The sequence below is a fragment of the Carettochelys insculpta genome, chromosome 1 (genome assembly GCF_033958435.1).
Source record: "Carettochelys insculpta isolate YL-2023 chromosome 1, ASM3395843v1, whole genome shotgun sequence".
NCBI lineage: Eukaryota > Metazoa > Chordata > Testudines > Carettochelyidae > Carettochelys > Carettochelys insculpta.
Genome location: NC_134137.1, coordinates 180,362,561 through 180,379,617, shown reverse-complemented (window position 1 = coordinate 180,379,617; position 17,057 = coordinate 180,362,561). Strand labels below are relative to the sequence as shown.

Genomic DNA, 17,057 nt, shown 5'->3' with positions numbered 1-17,057 from the left:
CCGCCTCCCCCCAGGCTCCCCCCCCGCCCCCGGGTCCTCTTACCTCCATGAGGACAGCCCCGACAGTGGCCTTGCCCACGCCGAACTGCTGCCCTGTGGATCGGTAGCTGTCTGGAGTGGCCAGCTTTCAGACAGCGATGCCGACCCATTTCTCTACAGTGAGGGCACGTCGCATGGGGGTGTCCTGGTGCCATAAGGCAGGGGTGAGCCATTGACAGAGCTCCAGGAATGTCTGCAGGCTCATTCGGAAGTTCTGGAGCCAGCGGTCGTTGTCCCACTCGCCGAGCACCAGCCGCTCCCACCAGTCCGTGCTCGTGGGGTATCTCCACAGCCGGCGGCGTGTGCGGTGGGGTGGGGCTGGGAGGGCAGCAAGGTCTGGGGCTGCTTCCTCATCCCCTGGGGGCAGCTCATCTTCGTCAAATAAAAGATGGTCAGCTGCCTCCTGCATGGCACTGAGCAGGGCAGCCACTGGTCCTCCAGTGGCGGGTGTGTGGGCCTCTGGCAGCTGCTGCTGCTGCTGGAGGTCCATGGTGCTTCACGGGGTGTGCGTGCTTGTGGCTCTGCAGACTGCGTGCTGTGCAGGCTGTGTGTATCTGGGAGGGGCCCTTTAAGGGAGCGGCTTGCTGTTGCCCTGGAAGTGCTAGTCTACCCTGTGACCCTGTCTGCAGCTGTTCCTGGCACCCTTATTTCAATTTGGGCCGCTTTTGTGTGTAGACGCTCCCCTGCAGCGCCTATTTCGATGTAGTGCTGTCCAACGTCGACGTTGAATGTCGACATCACCAGCCCTGGAGGATGTGTAGACGCTATTCGTCGAAATAGCTTATTTCAATTTCACTACATTGAAATAAGCTATGTCGGTGTAGCATCCCAGTGTAGACGTAGCTGATATGACAAGGAGTGCAGAAAGCCAAAGATCTATACCCTCAATACCCGAGATGTGTTGAAATGCTCTGGTTTCACAGATGATTTCACCCACAAAATGGAACAAAAACCAGACCAACAAACTGTTGATGAAACATGGTCCATGCTGAGAGATGCAATATATGAATGTGCCAAATCTGCCTTTGGAAACTGTAAATTCTCTAACAAAGACTGGATCAATGAAAATGCTGACATTCTTAGGCCTCTTCTTGAAGAAAACCACAAGGCACATCTGAATAACATAAAGAATCCATCACAAAGCACAAGATGTCAACTTCAATATTCAAGATCTGTTCTTCAGAGAGAATCCAGGAGGGGTGTGCGAACAAGTATTGGGCCAATCTATGTTCTAATATTCAAAAGGCATCTGATTTGGGTGACCTGAAAACTGTGTATGATGGATTGAAGAAAGCACTCGGACCAAACATTACCAAAGTCTCCCCGCTGAAGTGTGTAAGTGGACAGGTGATCACAGACCAAAGCAGCAGATGTCCAGATGGGTGGAACACTACTCAGTTCTTTATTCCCATGAGCGTACAGTACAACCTGAATTTGACAACTTCATCCCAACTCTTCCAGAAATGAGAGATCTAGACGCAGAACCTATGGAGGGGGAACATTCTCAAGCTCTTGATGCTCTCTCCAACAGAAAAGCACCAGGAAATGACAGAATCCCAGCTGAAGTCCTGAAGGCAAAGAAGGCTGTGCCCTTCCCCATCCTCTATGATTTACTCCTAAAGTGTTGGAGAGCAGGAGATGTCCCACATGACATGAAGGATGACATTGTCACTCGCTATAAAAACAAGGTGACAAGGGTGACTGCAACAACTAGAGAGGCGCCTTATTATTGAGCCTCGCAGGAAAAGCATTTGCCCATGTCATTCTCAAATGCCTGCAAAAACTCCCAGATCAAGTCTATCCAGAAACACAGTGGCTGTGTCTACACTATCCCAAAACTTCGAAATGGCCATGCAAATGGCCATTTCGAAGTTTACTAATGAAGCACTGAAATACGTATTCAGCACCTCATTAGAATGCCAGCAGCTGCGGCACTTCAAAATTGTCATGGCTCGCCACCGCGCAGCTCATCCAGGCGGGGATCCTTTTCAAAAGGATCCTGGCAGCTTCGAAATCCCTTTGTTCCTATCTTCCTATCCCATCTTTCCAGTCAGCGGATAGGAATAAGGGGATTTCGAAGTTGCCAGGGTCCTTTCGAAAAGGACCCCCGTCTGGATGAGCCGCGTGGCGGTGAACCGTGGCAATTTTGAAGTGCTGTGGCTGCTGGCATTCTAACAAGGCTCTGAATATGTCTTTTAGTGCTTCAGTAGTAAACTTCGAAATGGCCATTTGCATGGCCTTTTCAAAGTTTTGGGATAATGTAAACACAGCCAGTGCAGGTTCAGGGCTGGCAGGTCAACAATGGACATGATTTTCTCTCTTCGACAGCTACAGGAAAAATGCACAGAACAAGGAAAGCCGTTATTCATAACTTTTGTGGACATAACAAGGGCGTTTAACACAGTAGATCAGGACTATACAGAGTATTAACCAGGATCGGCTGCCCACCGACCCTACTCAAGCTCATAACATCCTTTCATGAAAACATGAAAGCAACAGTGCAATATGATAGATCTACATTGGAACCATTTGCAATGAACAGTCGAGTCAAACCAGGGTGTGTTCTTGCCCTTACCCTCTTCAGCATATTCTTCAGCACTTCTACTAAGTTGCACATTTTAAAAGTCATGCAGTGATGTACTTCTCCACAGATATAGATGGCTCTCTCTACAACCTGGCAAAACTTGAGGTCAAAACTAAGGTCAATAAAGTCCTCATTAGGGAGGTCCTCTTCATAGATGATGCAGCTCTCGCTCATAATGAAGACACAGTACAGTCACTGATGGATTTTCTGTCCAGAGCCTGCAAATTGTTTTCCCTTGACATAAGTGTGAAGGAAACTGTTGCATTCACTCAAGGTATACCTCAGTGACCCATGTCATTCTGGAGAGCAGCCCATTAGATGTGGTGTAATAATTCTCTTACCTTGGATCTACTGTCACCAAAAACCTATCTATTGGCATCAGAATCGAGAAGGTAGCTACTGTTTGTGGCAGACTTATGGAATGAACATGGAACAATCCTAAACTGACAGTGAAAACAAAGATATTAATCTACCAGGCATGTGTATTGAGTATCCTGCTATATGAATCTGAGACATAGACCACCTATTCGAACCTGGAGAAAAAAAAATGAATGGCTTCCATCTTCACTGCCTGTGCAGAGGAATGAATATCAACTGGCAAGATAAAGTTTCAAATGCAGATGTCCTGTCAAGATCTGGCATACCAAGCCTCATAGCGATCCTCAACAGAAGACTATGACGGCTTAGTCATGTGAGAACAATGGGTGACGAACGTCTTCCCAAAGAAATCCTCTTTGGTGAACTATTGTGTGGGGCGAGAACAAGAGGAAGACCAAAGCTAAGATTCAAGAATATGTGCAAAAACGCCATGAAAAAATTCAACATCGATCTAAACTCCTGGGAAGCTACATCATCAGATCGAAATACCTGGCGACAACTGCTATGACAGGGCACATCATCCTTTGGTAGTATATGTTCAAGTCACGCAAAAGAACATCATCTTAGAAGGAAAAACTCTCAGACTCAAGAATTTGGAAATAGACTAACATGCTGTTATTGCAATCAACTGTGCAAATCCAATATTGGACAGATAAGCCATGAGAGAAGCTGCAGACTCAAACGCTGCCCATAGATCCTCACCGTCGCTGCTAACCACCATCTCTTGAGATGAAAAGGGGCCACAGTAGTAGTGGTGGACACACATTGTATCATGAGGAAACTGATAGATGTCCCACAATTTTGGGACAATCTAACGTTAGACTAGACACAGTATTTAAATATAGAGAGAGAGAATGGACAAATTCTGTGCAGGAAGACCCAAGAGGTGAACTAGACAATCCGATAGGACTTTACCATTTCAGATTTCTGTAGTGGGTAGCTCAGGTGATAAGACTGCTTTTCTGCTTTTGTTTCCACTCATATGGAAACCATACCAGAGCTTCTGTTTGCTTCCTAATCACCGCTGTGATTTGGCTCTCTCCTTGTCTTGCTACAGATTGCACAGATGTGTAAGAAACATGACCCCATTGGCCAGGACTTGGTTGCCATCTGTATCAATGACATCCTGGCTCAGGGAGCAGAGCCCCTCTTCTTCCTCTACTATTTTGCCTGTGGGAAGCCTGACACAGAAGTGAAACAAGCAGTCATTGCAGGAATAGCTGAAGCTTGTGAAAAGGCAGGATGCGCTCTCTTGGGTATGAGCACTCACTTCTTATATGGGATTTGAAGGTAGCGATATAAAATTGGTACTGCCATCAGTGCATAGTAGAGAGAGAGAGCCTAATTTATCTGTTGCTACACAAGACGTAGAACTTGATCACCGATACAACTTGTCAGCAGTTGACTTCAGTGTCTGTCTACACGAAGGAAGGTCAATGGGAGCATATGTCCTGTTAACCTTCCTTATTCCTTGCCTCTCGTGAGAAGTTCTGAGGTCGTCTTTAACCCCGGAAAGCGTCATTTTGCACATGAGCAAAATGAAGCTCTGGAAGTTTGACCTTGAGTAGGTTGATCTTCCATGGTAGTGTGGCTGTAGGTACAGACACCTAACCTTATTCCTTACTCTGGTGCAAATGGGAGCAGAATTTGAGCCACCAGATCCTTAGCACACAAAACAGTTCTGTTCCCTCTCCGAATACAAATATCCATTATGGGGAACTTCCCCCTTCCCTTCCCCAACCCAAGAGGCACCATATTGATTTCATCCCAGAAATCATTGCTTGGGCAACACTTTCCCTCTGCCCAATTCCCTCTGTTCATTCTGATAACTCAGAGCTTAACTGACATTTTGGTGGTTCCCTGGAGTTAGATTTTTTAGATTTTCTATGAAATGTGTGGTTAAACTGTGCCTGCAGCAACACTGAATACACCCCCAATCTGAAAACTGTCTTTGATCCCACATTAGAAAAGAAATGTATTTATAGCTAGTGCTGCCTGCTTTTTCCCTTCCCTTAGGAGGAGAGACTGCTGAAAAACCTGGCATCTATTCTCCGGGAGAGTATGATGTTGTTGGCTTTGCAGTTGGTGCCAAGGAACGAGACCAAATGCTCCTGCAGCTGGAAAAAGTTGTTGCGGGGGATGTCATTATTGGACTAGCTTCTTCTGGGATTCACAGCCATGGCTTTAGCCTTGTAAGGAAGATTCTCTCAATGTCTTCCCTATGCTATTCATCTCCAGTACCTGATGGATGTGGCCACCAGACATTAGGTATTATAATATATGCAGTTTAAAGGTGAACCTTTGTGGAAGTGAATTCCATTTCAGTTATTCTCTTAAATAACAGGTTTTTTAGGCCTCTAAAGTGAGTTTTGGTAGTCATCAGTCTAGTTTTAGGCCCATGGTCATCCAGCTCCTTGGTTTCTGAAATGGCCATTCATTTTCCCACAGTGTGGTGACATTGCTTGTACTCTTTCCATGCTAGTCTTGATGTGTTCTTTGTTCCAGAGATAGCAAGAGGAATGCTGATAAAAAGATCATTCCTGTATTCTTAGATCACTTCTTGTAGTACTTCTGCACTATTTTTTATCTCTAATGTTTTTGTAAACTTTTGTGATCACAGGAGAACTACTGCTAATGCCAACCAAAATCTACAATAAGGCTCTGTTGCCTGTCCTTCATTCCGGGCATGTGAAAGTTTTTGCCCCTATCGCTGGTGGGGGTTTACTGGAGAGCATTCCCAGAATCCTACCTGAATCATTTAGTGTAGTTTTGGGTAAGTGTAAAAGGTCTTTTTCTGTTCTAGACAACTGACATCTAGTATATATCTGATTTTAGTTAAAGTTTTTTTGGTAAGGAGACTTAAGATACCTGTAGATTCCATAAGGGTGTTGGGGGGTGGGGGAAACCCCAGTAGGGAATCTCAGAAATTGAGGCTATAGACTTGTAGCCCCACACTAAGTTTCAGAGGCTAGGCTCCCACCCAAACAGGAACATCTATGTTCTCCAGTGCTATTTTTAATGCCATAGTGTCAGCTTGAGTCTGTTGACCTGGACTCTAAGATTTGATGTTGCGGGTTTTTGTGGGGTTTTTTGCGAAGTGGACATACCCTGAGAAGTAAAGTACCTTATTTATAGGTGCGTGGATAGCTGAGTCGCTTAATGGCCACAAAAGCAAGGACACAACCTATAAATGTCTCACTGAAAATGTTTGTATTATAGTTTTAGCAGGTTTAAGAACAAAGTTTAGCTATTAGGCAGCATTTTTTTCTAGGAGGAGTTTCTGCTGCTCAGACTGCATACTCAGATTGAATTGTATGCTTTGGGCTGCAGACTATGTATATCTAATACAGTGTTATGGAAAGACAGTAGCTTCTCCACAGATAAGAGTGCATCATAATTTTCATTGCACATCTGAGCTTGGCCACCAGCCACGTGTCCACAGAATTGAGCATCAGGCACAAGATGAGTATGTAATATCTGTAGCTGTGATAAAATGTCCCCCAGATTTTAAGTAAATTGGACAGGGCTGTGGAGAGACTTGCTGGGCCCCTGTGCCAGGTAGGAGGAGGCCTGGAAGATCTGGGGCTAGTCTCCCCTTACCCAGCCCTTCATGGGAACCCGGAGCATGGCCATGCTGCCTTCTGCCGGCTATTTAAAGAGACTGGGGCCTGAGCTGCTGTCACAGTCGTGGTTATGACAGCCAGGAGCCGCAGGCCCTTAAATCACCAGGACCCAGGGAGCTACCCCCTGCACTCCTCCCCAGTGGCCCTGAAACTGGACAAAACATTGAAAAAGTACAAGCTATTAAATATACATGTTTTGTGTGGCCCACAAAGTGTTCTAATGTTTTCTATTCTTCAGGGGAATGAAAACAGACAAAAAAGGAATGAAAATTAGTTTGTTTTCATTTAGTTGTGCCCAACACCTATGATTAGATGATAAGTCTAATCTTAAGCATTATGAGAATTTGATATAGTTATGTCAGAATGGTGTGTCGAATCTTTCAGCTTAAAACAGGCAGTCATCTATCAGCAGGAGACACACTTTCATTTAAAAAAGGAAAGTCCCCCGTTCTCTTCTCAGGGAGATGAATTTGCAAGGGAGGTTTATGTTGTGTATTAAGTTGCTGTAGTGATAGATCTGATTGTTGTAATAGTAACTGAGTTAGATCATTAGGGGATTAGCCCAGCTGGTTTTGGTTGGTTCTACTTGTAGTGTGAGGTGGAGTAAATGGAAAAGCAACTTTCTGTGGTCAAGCGATTTTTTTTCCCTAAACTTGGTGACTCTAAGCCAGCAGTTCCCAGCCTTTTCCAGATGGGGGCCCATGTTGCAGACTTGGTGACACAAAGCAATTTAAAAATGGTGAGGTGGGGAAAGCTACAGTGCTGTAACTAGCTAATTTTGCACCTGTGGCAAGAATATAAAATTGTGCCCCCTCGTATTTATATATTCATAGTAGTTATTTAATAGAAAAAGGGGAATACATTATTATTATTATTATTATTATTATTATTAATAATAATAATAATAACAATAAACACTATGTTTATTATAGTTAATTATTATTTTATTATTGTAGTTGATCTGAGTTGTGGTGCGGGAAAGACCCTCAGCCGCAAACTGCTCCCTGCCCCTTCCGCTCCTCCAGATGAAACCCCACACTCAGAGGCTGGAGGGGCTGGGGGGTTACACTCAGGGGCTGGGGAACTGGGGTGTCACAAACAGGGGTTGGAGGGGCTGAGGGGTGTCACAGTCTGGGCTGAGGGGAGTCACACTCAAGGGCTGGGGGTTCACACTTGGGGACTGGGGGAGTCACACTCAGGAGCTGGGGGTGTCCCACTTAAAGACTGGGGGTTGGGGGGTCATAGGGGCTATGGGAGTCACACTCAGAGATGGGCTGGGAGGGTCACACGTGCTGGGGGGGAATACAAACAAAAAATGAATACTGACAACTCAGCTATATAAAAGAGAAGGGGAGCAAAAGCAGGGAAGGGTGGGAAGGGCAGCAAAAATTACTTACTGCATGAGTCTATTAAGTGTCTTGCCTGGGATGGCTACAAATATCAAAGTGGAGAAACTGTCTTTGTAATGTGTAATTGCTTCTCTTTTGACAGAGATAGCTGCTGGCTGTGGCAGTGTTGAGGAGCTGCAAATGACTTTTTTAAGAGCCAAATGCAGCTCCAAGCTGCTGGCCACTCTTAACAAATTTAATCGCGACCCTTCTCTAGGCAGTATAACAGTTTGTCAATAGAGAAATGTTCTAGCATAGCTGAAGCTCATTAGACATGTTTGTAAATTAAGATATGAAAGAAGGTGTTCATTGTAGTTGGAACATCATCAGTTGCTTCTGTCTCTTTTCAATATGGTGCTCAGGACCAAGCTTCTCACCATTGCAATCAAGTTTTACCACTTATTAAGTGTTCAGATAGGAACATTTGAGATTGGCACAGCAGGCCATGACAACCTTATGGTGCTAGTGATGAACCTTAGGAAAATTAGTAGGTTGCTGATAAAATTTACGAAGTATGCTGACCACTGGCTCAGCAATAGTGCGCCCAGAGACCCTTCCACGCACCCCTTGATAAAGTTTATGACAGTGTTTCCCAAATGGTGGGCCCTGAATAAGGGGCTCTAGATGAGCCATGGAGCCCTAAGTAAATATATACTACTTCCAGCTTGATGCAGAAGGGAGACTGGGAGAAGGGAGGCTGGGTGCAGGGAGATGGGAGAGGTTTGGAAAATGATCCTGCCCCACACTGTCTGCAGTGGTGGCACTGTCCCATGGGCCTGGCTGTCCCTCCTCAGACCTGAATGATGATGCATCCTTGTTTGCCAGGTCACACTCCCTGGCCTAGCCCTGTGAGACAGGAGCCACCAGAGCATTGTGGGATGGGCTCATTATCTTACCCAAAGTTCTCTGTATGCTCCTCCCCTGGCCTCAACACAGCCCAGCCACAGGCCTGCTGCAAGTGAGGGAGAGGCACCTATCTCAGCCCAGGTACTGCTGTGGGAGACAGGGGGAGTCCTCTCTCCTCACCATAGTCCTGGGGGATGCCAAACCCCTCATTTCATGCCCCACCCTAGAGCCCACATCTCCAGCCACAGCTCTCACGGTCTTGCACACCAACTGTCTGCCCCAACCTTGAGCCCCCTCCCACGCTCCAAACCCCTCAGCCCCTCCCTGCCACATGAATTTTTGAGGTGAACCAATATGGAGGTGATGTGTCATATCTAGGGTGATCACCCATCCTGTATTAGGCGTGATGGTCCTGTATTTGGGACGCCAAAAAGGTGTCCCTGCTTATTTTTTAAAAGGGACTAATTGTCCTGTATTTGGGCTCTCCCACCACTGCCCTTTTCTACCAGCAGCTGCACAGGTCTGAGAGCAGGTAGGTCACTTCCCCAAGCCTCAGGGAAGCAGGGGGAGTGTGGGTGGCTGCTGCATCCCTGCTGCTTCCCCAGGGACTGGGGGAGGGCTGGGGGCTTCTGCTTCCCCAGGCTTCTGGAGAGCGCCAGTGGCTGCCACTTCCCTGGGGTTTGGGGAGAGCCAGCACCTGCCTCCTCCTTCCTGGCTTCCCTCCTTCTTCCACCCCTCCCCCCCATATCTCCCTGTCCCGTATTTAGTCATATATGGTCCCCCTAGTCATATATTCTGCACATGCCTGGGCAAAATCAGAGGAAATACTGCTAACTCCTTTTCTCTCACCTTCTGTCTGCTCTGGGGCAGTACTAGCAGTACAGGGTGGCGGGTGCATAAATGCAATGGTGAGTGACAAAGCAAAAAAAGACAGTGCAGGGGTGGGCTACTTATTAAAAAGTTTGGGAACAGCTGGTCTGTAGCAAACTCCTCTCCTGCATTCAGTCAACCGCTCCCCACATTGCAGCCGTTGCATTTGCTGCTCTAGGAGTGTGTGGTTTGGGGCTTCATATTTCTGCCTGATCTGGGTCAGGTGTCACCTTGAGCCATCACTGCTCATCAACAGCAGTATGTTTTCGATAGGCTGTCCCAAGGCTTTAGCAATGCAGCTCCCATAAGCTTTAATGTGAGCTGCACAGGAAGCTAGCTGCCCAGAGCTTTTAAAATGTAGAGGATATTATCGATTGTACAGTGGTTTATGTATCCAACCCTTGTGCTGATCTATAAATATTTCAATCCTCTACAGATGCTCACAGTTGGCAGATACCTGAAATCTTTTCCTGGCTCCAAAAAGAGGGGAACCTCTCAGAAGAGCAGGTGGCTCGAACATTTAATTGTGGGATCGGCGCGATTTTGGTGGTAGAGAAGGAACTGGCTCAGAAGGTTCTGAAGGATGTACAGAGGCATGAAGAAGCCTGGCTGATTGGAAATGTAGTCAGAAGTCACATAGGTTACTGGGACTTTTAACTTGAAATAAGACAAGTGGATTTCCATTCTTTAGGGTGTGATCCAAAGCCCACTGAAATACAGAAAAGTTTTTAATTGACTTCAGTGGGGTTTGGATCAGGCCATTAGAGATGCCCTTTTTAAGCTGTATACCAACACAAAGTAGATCATTAAGGGGCCAATATTGTGAGCTTCTAAGCAAATGGCAGGAGACAATATGCTTTCACTTGTGCTTCCCCTCAGCTCAGCACCCTGCAGAACTGGGTCCTCCATTCTTAAGTACAGATCAAATGAGAGGTAATTTGCTATTAGATATGGACATTACTGAGTCAGTGGACAGAGATACCTGTAAAACTGCTTGAGACTTAGTCTAATCTTCCTAATGTATACAGGTCTGTAGGCACTCAAATATGACTGCAATAAACATTATTTCTGTGGGTCATTTGTTGCCAATGTTGTGTTAACAAAATTCCCATGTGGCTATTGCAACAGTTATTTTGTGCAAAGTTTGAGAGAAGGGTACTATTAGATGCTTGTGTTTTCCCTGTTGCTAGTTAGACCACCCTGAGTTAGGTGAACACCATCCACTGTGTGCATGCAGTGAAACCCTCACCCGGCCCTTTATTAGCCACAAGCAGCAGCTTTAGTAATGGAGACATAAGCAGTTCTTGATTCAGCTTAGATTAATTTTAGCATTTCCTGTAGGGCAGTATGAAGTTGGGAGGGAGAGTGGGCAAGATAAAGATTTGGTATGGGATGGAAGGGGTCTGTTAATAGGTCTTTACTATTTTAGGTCCTAATCTTTAAAACTGTTCCATGTGAGTAATTTTGCACATAAATTCAATGGGATTAATTAAGGTATTCTTTTCTGTATTTCAAATATTAGATAAGTATTGATGTTAGCATGAGGTGTCATGGATAGGTATGTTTAGTTGATTCTAAATGAGAAAGTATTTTGATATTTTACTTAGAAGGATCCTCTCATGTCAAAGTCAAGAATCTTCTGAAGGCCTTGCAGTTAAATAGATCCCCGTTTCTGCAGAATGTTGCCAATGTGGACAGTCACCTCCACGTCAAGCTCCAAAGAAGCAAAGTGAAAGTAGCTATTCTCATCTCTGGAACAGGTGAGTTTGCATTTTTCATTGCACAAGATGACATCCCAACACATGAAAAGGCCAAATTCAGCCCCGCTGTAAGTGTTTGCATCTCCAGTTTCTTCACTTCAGTTGTACCTTCTTAAACCAGAACCGGATTTGACTAAGGGTGACGAAGATGTTCTGTACTTGCCAATGAAAATTGTTCCTCAGGTGTCACGTGGTAGCTGGCCCATCTATCAGGAGATAAGTCTCACACTATCTGTGACATAGTTGACTTACCACCCCAGGTGGAGTTATCTGATCAAAGTAGGCCTCAAGGGGAGTAGAAAAACAGAGATGTGTGGCCAGCCAGTGGGGGACTGCCAGATGAGACTACAAGAGGAGAAGTCTCCTGCAGTGGTCCCTGAGGAAGACCGTTGGTACTGGGGAGAAAAACCCAGCTGGAACATTTCGTGTTCTTTTCTGGGAGAAGGCCAAAAAAGCAGGCCAGGCCATAGCCTGTCTTCTCCATTAAGGACAAAGGAAGAGACAAGGTGCTGTGCTCAGCTTAAGGCTCATTGGAAGACTTTTTTGTGTTTGTTTGAATGAGCCATTATTGGACTTATGAAAGTCTCTTTTTGAGTTTGAGTATCCAAGGGGGAAACTGAGGCAGGGGACCACAAAGTCCCTGCCTCCTTAACCCCAACAAGACATGCAGGAGGCAGCTGTTGCTTGCTGACAATCTACAAATTCTTTAGTCATTGTCCATTCAGGTGTATGTTAAAGCAGATAGTATTTTCATGCATTCAAACACTGTGATGAAGCATAAGGTGATGGTAAAACATTGTCAAATCAAATCTGTCCTGCATCAGTAGTAACTGTAAATTATTGTCTTGTGGCTGTTCGGTGAAGTGACTTGGTGCTCTCTCAGGTTCTTAGTGGAGGGAAACCATTAACGCCACAATTGACACTAACTGGTTCCTCTACTGTCACTTTCTGTGTTGGCCTACGCTGGAAAATTAGATTGACCCAGCTATGTCATTCAGTGGTGAAGAAATCCACATCTGTGGGTGACGTAGTTTAGCCAACCGAATCCCTAGTATAGCAAGTGCTGCGTCAATGGAAGAACTCGTCCATCAATGTAGCAACTGCCTCCTGGGGAGGCGGCTTAATGACAGTGGCAGGAGAACCATTCCCATCACCCTGGTGTCTTTGCTGAAGCAGTACGGCAGCACAGCTGTGCCACTGTTGCATTTCAAGTCTTGACAAGATCTCAAACGAGGTCAGGGATTGAATACCCATGGAGACTGAACTGTGCTTGCACCTTAGAGGGGCTCCCTCCAGACAGGGCACATCTGAAACATGTTGTTACAGCAGCAAAGGGAAGCTAGTAGTGGCTACAGCACTGGTATTCCTGTTGTATGGGTAAACAGGCTTAGGTCTTGAAGGCTCTCTGTCTGGCACTCATCCTGAACACAAATTTCACAGTGTAGTGGGTTGGAGTGGAGTCTCGCTTCCACTCCAGACTGGAGGATGCCAACCTGCTTCGCTACAAGCAATTACTATCCCATGCTCTAGTTCGAAGCAGGCCAGTCCCAGAGTCAATGGGCTCAGCCTGGCTGCAGGCAGAAAACAGACGGTAAATAGCTCAATCCAGGCCCTGGTTCCATGTGGGGCAAGCACAGTGTCTATCTGTGAACTTGGCCTGGCTGCAGACAGAGCAAGCAAATAGTCCAGGTCAAGCCTTGCTACAGGAGGGGTAAGCACAGAGTCAGCGCGCTTGGTTTGGTTGCAGGAAGAGGAGCGAAGCAGCTCAGCTCTCACTAGATGGAGAGGGCGGCTGCTACCCCCAAAGGGTAGGTGTCAGAGGGGCTCAGGCCCACCCACTCCACTGCACCCTGGCCCAGGGCCCTAATGCAGCAACTTAGTTTGCCACCAACTCAGCGGGAGTCCACACTGCCGCATGCTGACTCACTCGCATTATGCCTAGGCCACGCTATACTTCTCTTCCAGGCATACTTGTAGTCTCAGCTCAGTTGCCACAAGCTGCTTCTTGGGGTCTGTGTGTGTTCGGGGTCCTGGTAACCTGAAGTGGAGCTCCCAGAGGGAGACTGTCTTGAAAAAAAGGTCACTCATTTTATGCAGTATCTGTGGCTCTTTGAGTTGTATCCCTCTATGGATGCTCCACTACTTGCCCTCCTTCTCTGATTCAAAGTGTTCCCTGTGGGACATCTGGGTGCAGGAGGAACTGAGGGTAATTTACCCATGCATCCCCATATAACTGTAGTGCATGGCATGAGAAGGCTTAGGGCACATGTCTGGGCCAAATGGACACTGCTAATAGAAATCTCTGATCAAGGACTTGAGAGATGCATGTGTCCAGAAGTGTCATACCCATAGAGACGTGCATCTCAAAGAATGGCAGTTAATGCATAAAATGAGTAGACCTTTCTTCAGCCTCCAGTTATAAAACCATTTGTTCTTCTCTATTTAATTTGAGGTACAAGTCTTGAGGCACTTATCTCTTATGCGAAAGAACCAGCAAGCTGTGCACAGATAGCGCTTGTCATCTCTAACAAGTCCGGGGTGGAAGAATTGAGAAATGCAGCCCGAGCTGGGATTCCTACTAGGGTAAGGAGAGCCATTTCCTTTCAGTCACCAGAGAAACAGCTACAATTCCTACATATCTGGAGAAAAATCTTTCACTAATAATTCTTGCCCCATATTTGTTTAAAATTTTTATGTTAGGTTGTTATCTAAGTATAAAACAGTGACGACAGATAGCTAAAATCAGATCCAAATCATACAGGACCTGATCCAACGCTCACTGAAGTCAATTGGAATCTCTCCATTAACTTCGGTGGGCATCAGGAGTCCAATTTAGTAAAGTGTTGCAGTGTGTGCGTTGAAATCAGTGGTTTGAACCAGGATGGGAATTTTCTGGGTTATTATAGGGGCTCTTTTGCATACTTGGCTTAATCTAATTCTTGACCCCCCACCCCCATTCTGTCCCTCTACTCTGATTTGCTCACCTTGATAATATTTTTCTGATTTGTCAACCTTGATTACTATTTTTGGTTCTCTGTGCCTTAAATATTGAGTGTGTTCTGGTATGGCTATGGTCTGAAGAAGTGGGTCTGTCCCACAAAAGCTCACCTAATAAATTATTTTGTTAGTCTTTTAAGTGCTACTTAGCTGCTTTTTTTGTTTTTATAGTAGCATATAGTGGTTCTCCAATGGATCTGAAAACTTGAGCTAGTTCCCTGAAACTGGTAAGCTGAGAGCAGGCCCACTGACAGAGAGGGGTAAAGGAGGTAGTTGACCCCAGGCCTGGCACTTCAGAGGGGCCCGGACCTCTGGCCACCTTCCCTGCTAGTTTGGTAGCAGTGGTGGCTGGAGCTGTGGGACCCATTGAATTTCCGCAACAGCACTGCTCTGGCTGCACACGGCTGTGATGGGCGTGTGGGGGGCAGGTCAGTGTTGTGGTCTGGGCAGCGTTGAGGGCTGAATTCCCTGGGGCCCCACCTCTTCCAACTTTGGCCCTGCCACTTCTGTGGTTTGGAGACGCTCCCCCAGCACCATGCCCTGGGACCTGTGGCAGCTGTTGGCTCCACTTGCTGGGAGCACCTTAAATATTCTCCAGCAGTGCAGAGATTCATACTTGAAAACATGTTAAGAACCTTTAAAATGCATTCATGTTTTCTTTCTTCACCACCTATGTTGTTGAAAGTCTTTGTGACTGGATTTGAAACACTGTTTACCTTGGATATTTGGGTTTTGGTTTGGAGTAGGAAGAACAAGAGATTTGTGCATCTTATACACAATGTCTGATCAATCTAGGGTCTTTTTAAGCCAGGTCTACACTAGACCTTAGAATAGGTAGTAAATGCATATCTGGAATTGACTTACCTATGATTGACTTACCTGGCTGTCCTCACTGAGGGAAGATGATGGGAGAAACTCTTCCTTCGACCTACCTTACTCCTCATGAGATTGAAGAGTACAGGGATCGACTGTTGACCCCTGATAGTTTGATTTTGCACATCCCCACTAGGTGCACAAAATCGAACCCTAGAAGATCGACCCTGACAGTGTTGATCTACCGGGTATGGTAGACGTACCCTTAAAATAAGCTACTTTTTGTGCAAATCTTTGGCTATGAAATCTGGTTGTCCTGCTTTTGGTGAAATCATATTGTTTTACAGTAAATCCATTCACCTCATAATCGTTCTTGTGCATCTGGATTCATGATAGGAATAAGATTTTTGCCAGTTATCCCTTCTCCCATGAACAGATCACTAGAAAATATGCTTTTAAAGAATACTCCTGCTCTGGCTGGTGAACTTAGATGATAGTATAGATTTTCCCCATTTCTGCCTTCTGTGAGTGTGACTTGTACACACAGATTGATATTACACATAGCACTAGCAAGGCTATAGTATAACTCTTTAAAAAGAACTGATCTGCTTTGGCATGGGTCTGTTTTTGTGTTCTCCAAGACGTTACCCTCATTCTCACACATTGAGTCACTTTTAGCATTTTGGCTTTGGTTGTTTTTAATATTGTAGGTAGTCGACCATAAATTGTATGGAAGTCGCTCTGAATTTGACAGCACAATTGACAGAGTCCTTGAAGAATTCTCTGTTGAACTGATCTGCCTTGCAGGATTTATGAGAATTCTATCCAGCTCTTTCATCAGAAAGTGGAATGGTGAGAAACCAGAGTAAACTATGGCTTGCAGTGAAAGAAGCATGCTTGGGGCCCGTTCAGCCGCCTTGATGTCTGTCTGGTAGTGGGTTGCATTACCACTACGTGGCAAGAGTCTAACACCTTTTGTCATATCGAGTAGCACTTTCTTCCGTATACAGTTAGTTGTGTTTAAATCAGTGGGGAGAACTGCAGTGGTTCCCAACTTTTCACTAACACAGCATACTTTGAGGAGACAAACAATTCCATGGCATGCCCACTTTTTTCAGCTGAATCAAATGCTCATCAGTCACATCTCTCCACCAGCCTGCTGGAGCTGGGACATGGCATTTAAACTACATCCCTGTTCCAACAGTCTTCTGTCCTCCCTCCCACCCTTCCTCCCCACTTGCTACAGCAGGGAGTGGGGGCAGGCTCCCTGCCAGCCTATTTAGGCCAGGACGCAGCATTTCAGCTGCCTCGCAGTGCGAATGGGCTCCTGCGGGGTTGACATTTTACCTCGTGGTGTCTCTTTGCCATGGGGGAAAATTGACCAACCCCATGCCAGCTGGGACTTAGACAGCCTTGCTGCTTGAACCCCCGTTTGAAGGGGGGAGGGGGTCATCAATTTCCCTCCCCCCCCCCCCTGCGGCAAGGGGAAATTGACAAGTTCTCACAACACACCAGTCTGTCATGGCACACTGGTTGAAAAACACTGGAGTACCATATGCTTTTATTCATTAAATTCATTGACTCAAATCAGGGACTTTGTAAAGGGTAAGATGGTACTCAAAGAGCTAAATTGTGCCCCTGGACAACAGGATGGCACAGATGCAAAGAGGTGTCCTGCATCATGGGAGCAGTAGTGGAAAAAAAGCAGGATCCCTAGACTCACTAAGCTCCTACCATCTCATGCAGGTGGGTGAAAAGG

At 45.9% G+C, this 17,057-nt stretch overlaps 1 protein-coding gene across 1 annotated transcript in view; it reads left to right on the top strand.

Annotated features, from left to right (window-relative positions):
• Positions 1 to 17,057, top strand: part of LOC142014326 (trifunctional purine biosynthetic protein adenosine-3-like) — a 55,965-nt gene that overhangs the window by 34,239 nt on the left and 4,669 nt on the right. The window contains exons 16-22 of the mRNA XM_074996740.1: positions 4,059 to 4,257; positions 5,018 to 5,269; positions 5,622 to 5,774; positions 10,165 to 10,368; positions 11,336 to 11,488; positions 13,941 to 14,071; positions 16,009 to 16,150. Of these exons, the coding sequence (XP_074852841.1) occupies positions 4,059 to 4,257; positions 5,018 to 5,269; positions 5,622 to 5,774; positions 10,165 to 10,368; positions 11,336 to 11,488; positions 13,941 to 14,071; positions 16,009 to 16,150 (1,234 nt within the window). The remainder of the gene's footprint in view (positions 1 to 4,058; positions 4,258 to 5,017; positions 5,270 to 5,621; positions 5,775 to 10,164; positions 10,369 to 11,335; positions 11,489 to 13,940; positions 14,072 to 16,008; positions 16,151 to 17,057) is intronic.